This window comes from Pinus tabuliformis, chromosome J (genome assembly GCF_031772625.1).
Source record: "Pinus tabuliformis cultivar Carrire ecotype Pingquan chromosome J, CPIR1, whole genome shotgun sequence".
Classification (NCBI taxonomy): Eukaryota; Viridiplantae; Streptophyta; class Pinopsida; order Pinales; family Pinaceae; genus Pinus; species Pinus tabuliformis.
In genome coordinates this window covers 1,482,924,368-1,482,937,390 of record NC_142295.1, presented here as the reverse complement: position 1 = coordinate 1,482,937,390, position 13,023 = coordinate 1,482,924,368, and the positions used below count along the sequence as shown (strand labels likewise).

The 13,023-nt window shown below is 44.4% G+C and overlaps 1 protein-coding gene across 1 annotated transcript; it reads left to right on the top strand.

Moving 5' to 3' along the window:
- The first annotated feature begins 11,531 nt into the window (after nt 1-11,531).
- Nucleotides 11,532-12,314, top strand: LOC149232989 (uncharacterized). The gene has a single exon (XM_089382071.1). It carries the CDS (start codon nt 11,532-11,534, stop codon nt 12,312-12,314), a length of 783 nt encoding a protein of 260 aa, XP_089238197.1.
- Nucleotides 12,315-13,023: the final 709 nt, after the last annotated feature.

Here is a 13,023-nt window from a genome sequence, read left to right as displayed (position 1 = left end):
ACTAAGGCTATGGGAGACAATGCATTTGAGCTCAGCATTCCCCCATTCCTTGGCCTGCACCCAGTGTTCAATGTGGACCGCCTTCGGCCATACTTTCCACCATTGCTAGACACATCCGACATTGCAGAACAGCTCAAACCCACAGAATTAAATCCAGATTGCATGGAACAAGCTGCAACTGATCGGATCATGGACACACAGATCAAGAACACTCGCCAACAAAATATCCAACTGTATCGAGTTGTCAAAGCAGGCCAACTCCTTCAGCAGGGCAAGTGGCTCACCAGGGAACAAGTTCAGCAGAAGTTTCCTCATCTCATGGAGGATCTCAACGCAATGGGGACCATTGCTTCCTAAGGGGGGAGGAATGATCCAGGTGGATATTGGTGGCCACCTGCCAAGTCCACCTGGACCCCCACCATTGTCTTTCTCAGCATTTTCAGTTTCCTTAATTGTAGCACAACTTACTATTTTTAGCAGTTTTTCGGGTCCTGAACTTCCGGAGCCGTTTTGAGGCCCTAAACGACGTTTTTTGGGAAATCTACCGCCAGCGATTTTTCTGATAAAAATCGTCTTTTCCGTCGTAGTGCTCGGATAGATCTTTCTAACGAGCTATCATGCACGTCAAACGGAGATAGTATGCCAAGTTACGACCCCGGGAAGTTGATGTACCAACTTACCCAAAAACGGGGCCCACAATTTGGCGTTTCATCTTCTAGGGTTAGGTTTTGGAATGTGAAGGGTTTTCTATTGTTTCTCAACAATAAATAGGCCTTCGAGCCTCATTGTAAGACAGTTCAGAGGCATGTAGCCATCACATCTCTTCTCAGAGATAAGCTACCATCGCCCTAGCTGGTTTATTTCCATTTCTGTTGTAAGCATATTTCAGTATTTTCCATTAATGAAATGAAGCATTATTTCCGCTGCATCTTTGTGTATATGGTTATCTCTGTAATTTGTTGCGTTCCTGTTTAAATCCGGATCAGTGGTATCAGAGCGGTCTGCTTTTTCTCTGTTTTTCTTTGCATGTCCCCAACAAGGTCGGGATATAAGGAGTTAGGGCTTGAACTGGTTGAACCTTTGCAAGACCAGCCTCGCAAATCCCGACGGCCTCCCATGGCGGACGAGAAGAAAGACGAGGGGGCAGGAGATCCCATCAAAATCTTGCTCGAAGAAGCCCTCGAGCGACAACGGAACGCGATGATGGACAGTTTTGCCCAGATCCTTCAGCGGCTACCGAGAAGCAACGCATCGGCTTCCAGCAGCTACTCTGGAAACGCCACACCCTTTAAGGTACAAGTTAATTTTGAAATCCCCATATTCGAAGGTCAGATAGACGCAGATGCCGTAGATAAATGGTTAAATCTGCTAGAGGGTTATTTTTCTGTTCATGAATTTTCGAGTCGGGAAAAGATTGTTTTTGCTCTCCTCAAAGCAGCCCCCCACGTCAAGGACTGGTGGGAAACCTACTGCGAGCAGAAGGATGAAAGTACTGGCTCACTATTTTCAGCCGCACCCACCTGGGATTCGTTCCGGGATGCTATCAAGGAGCAGTACTACCCTGTCGGGAGCTATGAGGATGAATACATAAAGTGGACCACGCTGCGGCAGGGAAGGGACCAAGACGTGCCGGAGTTCACCAATCTTTTCCATACCCTTCGCACAAAGTTGGGTATCAAGGATTCGGAGCAACATTTGATACTCAAATACCGTGGCTGCCTGCACAAGTACATCCAGGAAGAAATACAATTCCTAAACATCCCCTCGCTCGGCGCAGCATACCGGTATGCCGTCAAGGTCGAGCAGAAGTTTAAACAAAAGAAGCGAGACTTTGGATCTGCGAATCCAAAGCAGGGGAAAGGTGCCCCTAAACCACAGAACAAAGGACAAATCCAAGGCGGGACAGCCCAAGACAACCAGCCGAAGCTGCAAGCAAAGAATAGCGCCGCGAAGCCGAGAAAGGACACTGGAAAATGGTGCGAGTTCCATAAGAGCTCCACTCACAACACAAGTGAGTGTCGGGCCAAGCAGTCACTGGTGGCTGAGCTAAAGGTTTCAGAATCAGATGCATGTTCCGACACTGAGTCAGAACCCGATAAGGGGTATGAAAAAGGGAAGCAGATCATTGATGCGGACCCCAGCGCCACTGTTGCTACCGCAAAGATCCAGAAAAATGAACCCGAAGATCCAGAGGAGGAGGAGCGTCTCTTCCACTCCCAGATGTGGGTAAAGGGCTCCCCGATACAGTTCATTGTTGATAGCGGGAGTCAAAAGAACCTCATTTCGGCAGAGGTCGTGAAGCGGTTGGGCTTACCAACCACATCACATCCACAACCATACACCATTGGGTGGCTTCACCAAGGACGAGATCTTCGCGTGAGCCAGCAGTGTCGCCTTCCATACAACATCAAGCCCTTCACGGATGAGGTATTGTGTGACATTGCTTCCCTTGAAGTTTGTGATGTATTACTAGGACAACCATACTTGTGGAAGCGACATGCTGTGTATGAATCAAGGCCCCGTGCAGTTATTATTACATTGGGAAATAAGTTGTTCAGGATACCAGAGGTAGCACCACCTGCCGCCCTCTCTTTGATTACTGCAAAACAATGCAGTAAGATCATTTCCAAAACCAGGAAATTTGTTTTCCTGATGATACGCCCTCAAGGAAAGAAGAAGACAGTGGCCGCGGCCTCCAAACGGGCCCCTCTGCACGACAACTACAAATGGACAAGATTGTGGAGGAGTACGAGGACATCTTCACCTCCCCGGCAGGGGTTCCTCTGCACTGTCAAGTCAAGCACTCCATCGATCTGACCCCAGGTGCACCGCTACCCAATGGACCAATTTATCGGCGCTCCGTTCTGGAGAACGATGAAATCAAGAGGCAGATTCAGGAGCTCCTGCAGAAAGGTCACATCCGTCCGAGTTCATCGCCCTGTGGGAGCCCGATCGTGTTGGTACAGAAGAAGGATGGGACGTGGAGACTCTGTATTGACTATCGGGCGCTGAACAAGATCACTGTCCGTAATAGGTACCCGATCCCACGGATTGATGACCTCCTAGACCAACTAAAGGGGGCGAAATATTTCAGCAAGATCGATCTGAAGTCAGGATATCACCAGGTACCAATCGAACCCTCAGATGTGTGGAAGACTGCCTTCAAATCCAAGGAGGGCCTCTTCGAATGGTTGGTCATGCCTTTCGGATTGACGAATGCTCCTGCAACCTTTATGAGGCTAATGGATGACATCTTGTGGCCATTCACCAACTCCTTTGTAGTAGTATACTTGGATGACATTCTGATCTTCAGCCAGAGTTGGGAAGAGCACCTCCACCACATCCGACAGGTTCTCCAAACACTGCGGCAACACAAGCTATGTGCCAATTTGGAGAAATGCACTTTTGGCATGACCGAGGTTCAGTATCTGGGATACATCATTGATGAACAGGGGGTGCATGTCGATCCAGCCAAGGTCCAAGTCATTCGGGATTGGCCCTCTCCAACCACTCTAACAGAGCTACGCAGCTTTCTAGGTCTTGCCAACTTCTACCGCAGGTTTGTGTTGGGGTTTTCTCATATTTCTTGGCCCTTGAGTCAAGTCACCAAGGGCGGGGCGAAAGCAAAATTCTTTTGGTCTGAATCTCAACAGAAGGCATTCAGGGAGTTGAAGGATCGCCTCTGCACGGCACCAGTGCTCGCGTTACCAGATTTACAACAACCATTTGAGGTCGAGACAGATGCCTCTGACTATGCTATTGGGGCAGTCCTTACTCAACATGGACATCCAGTGGCATATCACAGTGAAACACTTTCAGACACAGTCCGGAAGTACCCCACTTATGATAAAGAGATGTATTCCATTGTACAGGCCTGCCGACAATGGAAGCATTACATTTTGGGGAAGGAAACGGTCATCCACACAGACCACCGACCTCTGCAGTTCATACAGACCCAAGGGAAATTGCAAAATGATCACCATCAGAAGTGGTCTACATACCTGCAACAGTTTCACTTGAATATCAAGTACAAAAAGGGCAGCACCAATAATGTTGCAGATTGCCTCAGTCGACCACCGATCATGGCGCTAACCACCGTGCTCAACTCCTGCGGGCACGAGACTTCTGATTGGCCACTTCTCTACAAAAGCGACCCAGAATTCGGCCACACATACCAGACACTCTTGGAGGGTCGGCAGGTTGCAGATTTTCACCTCCAGGATGCCCTATTATGCCACCTCGGTCACCTTTGTGTTCCTTCAAGCGAGCGTGCCAAGATGATTTGGGAAGCACACTACAGTCGGGCTGCTGGGCATTTCGGGGTCGAGAAAACAGTGGCAGTACTACAAAATTATTTCTATTGGCCGAATCTTCGACAGGATGTTGGGAAGTACATCCGATCATGTACTGCCTGTGCCATTGCCAAACCGACCATTAAGAAGCAAGGCCTCTACACCCCGTTGCCTACCCCTAGTCGACCTTGGGAATCCATCTCCATGGATTACATGTCAGGCCTTCCTTCCACTAAGCATGGAAATGACTGTGTTTTTGTGGTCGTCGACAGGTTCTCAAAGATGGCCATTATGATGGCCTGCAAGAAGAATATCACAGCAGAAGCCACTGCTAAACTCTTCTTTGAACGAGTGTGGGTGCACTTTGGGATCCCACAGTCTATCATCTCAGATCGGGACAGTCGGTTTCTCAGCACATTTTGGTCCAGTCTCTGGTCAATGATGGACACCAAACTCACGAAGTCCACAGCCTTCCATCCTCAAACTGATGGCCAGACAGAGGTTGTCAATAGGATGATTGTGCACATTCTGCGCATGTATAACTCAAAGCATCCACGCACATGGGACGAGAGCCTCCCCTATGTTCAGCATAGCTACAACCGAGCTCTTCACAGCTCCACTGGCCATAGCCCTTTTCAGGTGGGTTTGGGATTCCAGCCACTATGCCCCATTGATGTGGCCATGCCACTTGCAGCTACTCACATGAATTCAGCTCATGTCCAGTCCGAAACAGATAAGGCCACCAGCTTCATTGAGCGCATCCAACATATTCGCCAGCAGGTCCATGAAATTCTTGAGAAATCAAATGCCAAGTACAAGCAGCGACATGATCAACATCGGGTGCCACACAAGTTTCAGGTGGGCGACAAAGTCTGGTTGCATTTGCAAAAGGAACGCCTTACTGGAGCCTATGGGAAATTGAGACCACTGCGATATGGTCCTTACACCATTACTAAGGCTATGGGAGACAATGCATTTGAGCTCAGCATTCCCCCATTCCTTGGCCTGCACCCAGTGTTCAATGTGGACCGCCTTCGGCCATACTTTCCACCATTGCTAGACACATCCGACATTGCAGAACAACTCAAACCCACAGAATTAAATCCAGATTGCATGGAACAAGCTGCAACTGATCGGATCATGGACACACAGATCAAGAACACTCGCCAACAAAATATCCAATTGTATCGAGTTGTCAAAGCAGGCCAACTCCTTCAGCAGGGCAAGTGGCTCACCAGGGAACAAGTTCAGCAGAAGTTTCCTCATCTCATGGAGGATCTCAACGCAATGGGGACCATTGCTTCCTAAGGGGGGAGGAATGATCCAGGTGGATATTGGTGGCCACCTGCCAAGTCCACCTGGACCCCCACCATTGTCTTTCTCAGCATTTTCAGTTTCCTTAATTGTAGCACAACTTACTATTTTTAGCAGTTTTTCGGGTCCTGAACTTCCGGAGCCATTTTGAGGCCCTAAACGACGTTTTTTGGGAAATCTACCGCCAGCGATTTTTTTGATAAAAATCGTCTTTTCCGTCGTAGTCCTCGGAGAGATCTTTCCAACGGGCTATCATGCACGTCAAACGGAGATAGTATGACCAATTCGCGACCCCGGGAAGTTGATGTACCAACTTACCCAAAAACGGGGCCCACAATTTGGCGTTTCATCTTCTAGGGTTAGGTTTTGGAATGTGAAGGGTTTTCTATTGTTTCTCAACCATAAATAGGCCTCCGAGCCTCATTGTAAGACAGTTCAGAGGCATGTAGCCATCACATCTCTTCTCAGAGATAAGCTACCATCGCCCTAGCTAGTTTATTTCCATTTATGTTGTAAGCATATTTGAGTATTTTCCATTAATGAAATGAAGTATTATTTCCGCTGCATCTTTGTGTATATGGTTATCTCTGTAATTTGTTGCGTTCCTGTTTAAATCCGGATCATTGCAGCCGGCCATCACAGGGTCCTGTGCATCTGCTGGTGTGGTCAGTCTTCTCCATTATCACCTTATCCTCAAATTGTGAGTAATTGGTGGTTAAAAGCCTTGTAGTCTGGGGGTGTTCACCCATGTCTAGGGTCAATCATAGTAGAAGTGGTTATCTGGCTTGAATATACAGCATTTGCTTCATGCATCCATAATTTTATCCAACATTTTGTTGAGTTTGTAATGTTCCCGAGCATCACTGATATACAACCTAGGTGAGTTTCTTGGGGTGATAACAATAACACATTCGCGTCCGAACCCAGGTCTAGGATTACCTGATACATTTCATACTCTCCAATCTACGCCGTCAATCTCATTTCCCTCCCAGTGCGTAATGCATGTTTTCCCAGTTTCTGGACTACGTGTGGTTCCCCTAAACCTACACACCTAGTTATCAACTCCTGTAGTTCTTTAACTATCTTATTTTCGCGCAGCAGTTTCATGCATGTCTCTAGAAAGGTAGTAAGAATAGAAGGATCCATTCCTAGCTTTGATTGATCCTGACTACCTGAAGTAGAGGCCTCTGCGAAGCTCTTCTTAGCTTCCATAAATGTTTCTTTTGCGCGTTCCAAGTCAAACTCAGGTTCCTTTGTAGGAGCCTTGCGAACCCATGTATCTCCCTCAGGCTACTTCCCCTTAACTTCCCCTGTAGTCCCACCACTTCTGAGCACCATATTCACATTTGGGTCTTCTTCACGCAGTTCAGACCTCATTATTTGAATATTTTGCGTCGAAGTAGGCTGAAGTACCCCTTTCTTGTGCATTTGCGTGATCAACGTAGGACAATCTACCATTTCATGATCAAACCGATCATAGTATGAACATGATACTCTTGTCGGGTTGGTAAAAGCGTGAGCGTAGTGCTCTGGTCCTCCACAATTATAACAAATTAACTGTCTGTGGCCCCTTCCTGGTCCCATTTCTCCCCGTCCTCGACCTCATCCCTGAAATCCAGCGCACACCATCCCCGCGGCTGGGATGAGGCATCGCGTTTCTGTCTGAATTCTATATGCTGGGGTCCGCTCCATCATTAACTCGTAGCTACGATAAGTATGCTCGTCGTGGCCCACCGATCTACAAAAATTTCAAAACAGCTGTTGTGGAGGCTGTGTATACTTCTACAACAGATGACAGTTATCGTTGTGTGCTTTCCTCCTATTTGACAGATTGTGCACCATAGCGCGGGTGCCACACTTGGCCTTGCCTGTGCTTCTGATCTCAATGGAATTTGTCCCCCCCTACCAAGTTGTTCGTGAAGACTCAACAGTGATCTTTGTCATGGCCCTGGCCTTTGCATTTTATGCACCACACTTCTTCACGCACCTCTGTCCGTGGCACCCTATCCTGCTTCAAACTCTACATATCCAAGCATAGATTCTGCAGTTGTGCGTGGATTCGCTGGACTCCCAACCCCGGATCCTGTATCGGTGTTTCATGCAACCTCATCGCCATTTCCAATGCTTCGGCTTGGGTTGAAAGCTTCTACTATGACAACGCCATCCTCAGATGTGGTGTCAAAGATTCCACAAACCATGCATGGTGCTGCGCATTTGTTAGCATCATGTTAGCCTCGCGGATTGTACTCTTCAGCCTCTGATCCAGATCCCAAGGGGTCTCGCCTGGAAGCATCGCAATCTCTTTAAACAAGATGATTGACTATTTCTCTGATTTCGGTTGGCTAAATTCTCTGTTCAGCGTATTCTAGATCTCCACTATTCCTGCATTTGAGTGATCATTAGAGTGCTTGATATACCATGTTAACGTGTGATCCTGCAACATGCTCACCAATGTGGCCCTCTTAATGTTGTCGTCCATGACCCCTTGTGCTTCCCACACTGCTCTTACCATGAACCAGAACTAGTCTGGATCCTCATTCCCTACTCCTCTAAATACAGGTAGCTTGATCGCACTCGCCATGTTGAACTGTGGGTTTGGTGGAGGTGGGGTGGGTGAAGATGGAGGTGAAGTGGGTGAAGCGGGTGATGGCGTAAATGGAGGTGATAATTGCAGAATGTGCTACCTTATCAAACTGATCGCACTTCTTGGAGAAACCTGAGCGTGCTCTTCCTCCCTCTCTCGCGAAGGTGAAATTAAAAGACTATTTCCTAATCCCTCGGTACCTTTGTAGATTTTTCCGCTCCACATCGTTCTAAACATTAATGTATTCACATCACCCGTTTTTCACATAAAAACATCTTAATCTAGGTATTCAGGGATTTAATGTACCTACCTTCGGTCCGTTGAGAAAAAGTCATTCTGCTTCACTGTAGCTCACAGTCATGTCTATTGCGAACTCAGTGATAAATCCCCTTATTATCCGGTCAAGCCAATGGCCCACCACTCGCGTAATCTTATCTTTTGATGCCTCTAGTCTGTGTACTATCTCCGGAGTCCACACTATCAGTTGATCAAGCTTGTACCTTCCCTGGCTATCAGCTAGCCTCGCTATCCACTCATACAGTTCAGAAGAGAAGGACACGAAGAAGATCTTGTGGATTTCCATATATACATAGCAATCTAGCCACCTCTTCTCGGATATCTGCGGAGTTCTGTTTTCCTGTGCCACAAACTCGTGAAGCTTCTGATTCAACCACTCTTTAATTTCCTTCTTTGTGGGATTCCAGTGTTTCGATATCAAACATCCCTTAGGCAGATCCCGGTCCTGGCAATGGAACCATTTGTTGGCTTGTTAGGGCCTGACCTAGGTTCAAAAGTGATTTAGCCAAACAAATCCCGAAACTACCGCCCCTTTCGGCAACAGTCCACGGAGAGCGGACTGAGGTCTCACCCGAGGTAGTATGGGAGGGTGCTGGAACCACATTTCCGCACCCTTGGGATGTCTTGATGAAGTCTAGGGAGTTCGCAAACCGATCCTGCGAGCTTGCATCGCTCTGCGCAGTCATTTGACCTTCACGCAGCTCTATAAAGAGCGCGAAGAGGCACTGCCTAGATCCTTTATCCTTATGTGGTATTGTTATAGATCTTAACTTAATTATGTGGGCCCAATATTCTCATCAATTATTCAACATTTATAACAAGTGCGCGCCATCATAAACTGTAAAGGGACGAAAATATATAACAGAAGCATAAACACATAGATCTACGAGCAGACACACAATATTTCAGAATCAACTTATCTTTTATTAATCCTTTGTTCCAATACAATCCCAACTCCGCCCTGCGCACTCAATTGCAGGGGTCCGCGCACACATCTCTTAACTCTACGAAGCCTTTGCACACACAGTTGTAGAGCCTCTTTCTATTCCTACAACCCAAGACTCAAACTTACAGACTCAGAACTAATTTAGCATTTAAAACCCATATCAATTGAGACCAAACAGACTAAAAACTGACTTCTACACTTAGAGCCTCGCTCCATTTATACATTCCCACGGTCCGCGGACCATGGGTAGGCCAACACATTCTCAATTAAATTACAATGTTTTAGGGCGAACAACCCTATACTGTTGCACTTTGCGCTTGCATTTTGAAGGGGTATTTACGTTACATTGACCAAAACTCGGCTTTAAGCCCCAAAAACCTGCTATGGGGGGATACGCTGCCCAACAACAATTATGTCTTAATTCATTTTGTGGCTTCCCAATAAAGCAGATGAAGGCATTATTATGTTTTTTTATATTTCTTACACTTCAATAAGGGTAAATTTCAGAAGGTTAGTTCAATTGGTTGAGTAACACCTTTGTTATTAAAAGGTGGTTGATTCACGGAGTCACTAATTTCCATTATCTATTTTACTATTTTTTTAATGTTCTTTCTATGAATGAAATGGTTAGATTCAAGGTAAATTCCCACTCAAGGTAATGGTAATGGTTTGGAAATTTACTACAATATGTACGCTCTAACGGAAATATAAAATGAGAGCTTTGGCCCAAGTTTGATTCCCAAAGTTGTGTTTTAGAGGGGTGGGGAGAGGTTCTGGAGTAATTGTCACAGTCACTTCGTTGGAAATCAATTATATGGAATTACCTCCACCATGAAAACATGAGGATTGACAACGAGCTCAACATAATATTAAAGATTTAGAAGCTTAACAATTCTATTTTGATGAGTGTGACAATGACTCCTAAGAGAAAAATTGTAAAAAACTCAAAATGTTCATACACTTGAAATTAATGGAGAAAGTTTGTTTCACGGTTGTGTGTGTGTCTTAGTTTAGATTTAGTTCATATTTTCTAGGAGGTAGTTTTGATGTCCCTAAATTGAATGTAATCTTATTTATTTCGGATTCAATGGATAATAGAGAAGTTCGACTTGGGAATTCTCCAGGTGTAGCTCGTCTCACCTATGAGATGCAAGTTTCAGTTTAATGTGTCTTCCCAATTTTATCTTGGTATCAGAGTGCAGAGAAGGAGCTCTGTGTTAGTTGGGTCTATATGAGTTAAGCCTTTGTGGCTGAGATTGGAGAGCGAGTAAGCCTCCTTTGTTAGTGAATGCAGGTGCGTAGATCTTATTCACAAAGCCATGCAACAGTGAATCCAGGCGTGGATCAGAGGAGGCTTCATCAGAGATCAATGGAGCAGTGGATTAGCAGGACAATCCAACTTGAAGAAGAATAAAAAATTCCAAGTGAAAGCTTATCTTTGAAGTTGCAGGGTTTGCTATAGAGGGCAGAGAAGGAGATTGCACAACTTTATTGAGGGAAAACTCTGCATAAATGCGCAGGCAGTAAGAAGGAAAATTGTGCATATCAAGGTAACTTAGATAAAACTTCCTCCTAAGCGTTCTGTCTGAGGTAAGACTGCACAAACGACTGTTTCTGTGAAATTTGTTTTTTTTTTTTTTTGTGAAACTCTTATCTAGATCGGTTGAATGAATCTGTAGATTAGTTGTTGGATCGGTTGAATGAAATTTGTTTCTGTTGAAATTATTTTGTCACAATGAATAACCACATTGCATAGACATAGCTTAATGAGAGCAATAAGCTTGATGGGTCAAATTACGCCAACTAGAATTTCAAGTTGCAGACATTGCTCGAGGGTTCTAGTTCATGAACAATAGTAAATAGAGATGAAGCAAAGCTGATTGTAGCTAGAGGTGCCACATCAACATCAGTTAAAGATTGGGAAAAGAGGGAAAATAAAACCAAGGTGTTGTTGAAGATGTTGATAAAAAACAACATAATCCCTCATATCCGAGATTGCAAAACTTCCAATGAGATTTGGGTGACACTCAAGGATTTGTATGAAACGAAAAATACAAATCGTGTGTTGTTTCTAAAGAGTGAGATTCTCTCCATTAGGATGGCAGAGAATGAATCTATTACTACATTCGTCTCACAGATTAAAGAACAGAAAGACAAGTTAGGTGACATAGGGGAGAAAGTATCCAACACTGATCTTGTCACGATTACCTTAAATGGCATGATAGAGGATTATCAAATGTTCATTACAGGGCTTGCAGTAAGGGAGAAATATCACTCCTTTGAAGAATTGATAAGGTTCTTGATGCAGGAAGAAGAGAGACATAAGAATCTAAGTCCTAAAAATGCAGATCTGGCATTGGTGGAAAAGAATAATTTCTTCAAAGGGAAACCAGAAGGAGGAAATAAAAGTGGTGGTCCATCTCAGAGTATGCCATCCATCAAAAATGATTTAGGAATTAAGTGTTTTTACTGTGGTAGAATTCATCATATTTCTAGAGACTTCTATAAGAAAAGGAATGATGAAAATAGACATATACAGAAGAGGCATATAGGGTATTTTGCTGGTGAATATCTTAATCATGATCTTAAATTATTTGTGTCTGATGCTACTTTTTCTACTGAGATTGATCAGGGTGGAACTTGGTTTGTGGATTCTGGAGCATCCACTCATATGACATGTAATAAACACTGGTATGAAAATTTCAACGAGGCCAGCAATGGTGCTAACATATACTTGGGAGTTGACAGAGCATATCAGATTAAAGGGTATGGAGATATTCCTGTGATATTGCCCAATGGTAATATCAGGCGCATCAAGAATGTCATGTCTGTGCTTGGGATTAAAAATAATTTGATCTTTGTATCCATGATTACAGATTAGAATTTAAACGTATTAATTTTTAAAACTTATTGTGATGTAAAGGATTTGTTGGATCATCAGAAGCCGGTTGTGTCAAGAGTAAGAGTTGGAGGCCTATACAAGTTGAATGTTACAAGCATGCCACATCAAGATTTAACTTCAGCGACTATGAAAGCAGAGAATATTTTACATCAAAGGTTTGGTCACATCAACCTTCATGATTTATTGTTGTTGCAGAAACATGCCATGGTTGATGGACCTCCTATTTTAAGAAACAAACATATTTATTGTGAAGGTTGTGCACTTTGAAAAATGCACAGGGATGAATATTTCTCTAACTTAAATAGGAGAAAGAAAGATGTACTTGAACTTGTGCATATTGATATTTGCAGACCTGTGAAAACAAGGTCCTTAGGTGGAGCTTACTATTTCTTGCTATTCATTGATGATTGCAGAAACTATACCTAGGTATACTTTCTCAGAAGAAAAAGTGATTCTTTCGAGTACTTTAAAGAATTTAGAAATATGGTTGAAAAGCAAACACGGAAGTTCATTAAAATCTTGTGCTTAAATCAAGGGGGAGAATACAGGATTGGGAAAATTATCAAATATTGCATATATCATGGAATAGTACAACAATTTATAGTACCCCACATTCCACAATAGAATTGGGTTGCAGAAGGAAAGATAAAACTCTGGTGGAGTGTGCACGTAGCATGATTAAAGGTAA

Bases quoted from the DNA above. Each gene is read 5' to 3' on its own strand.
- LOC149232989 (XM_089382071.1), top strand. From the start codon at position 11,532: ATGGCAGAGAATGAATCTATTACTACATTCGTCTCACAGATTAAAGAA.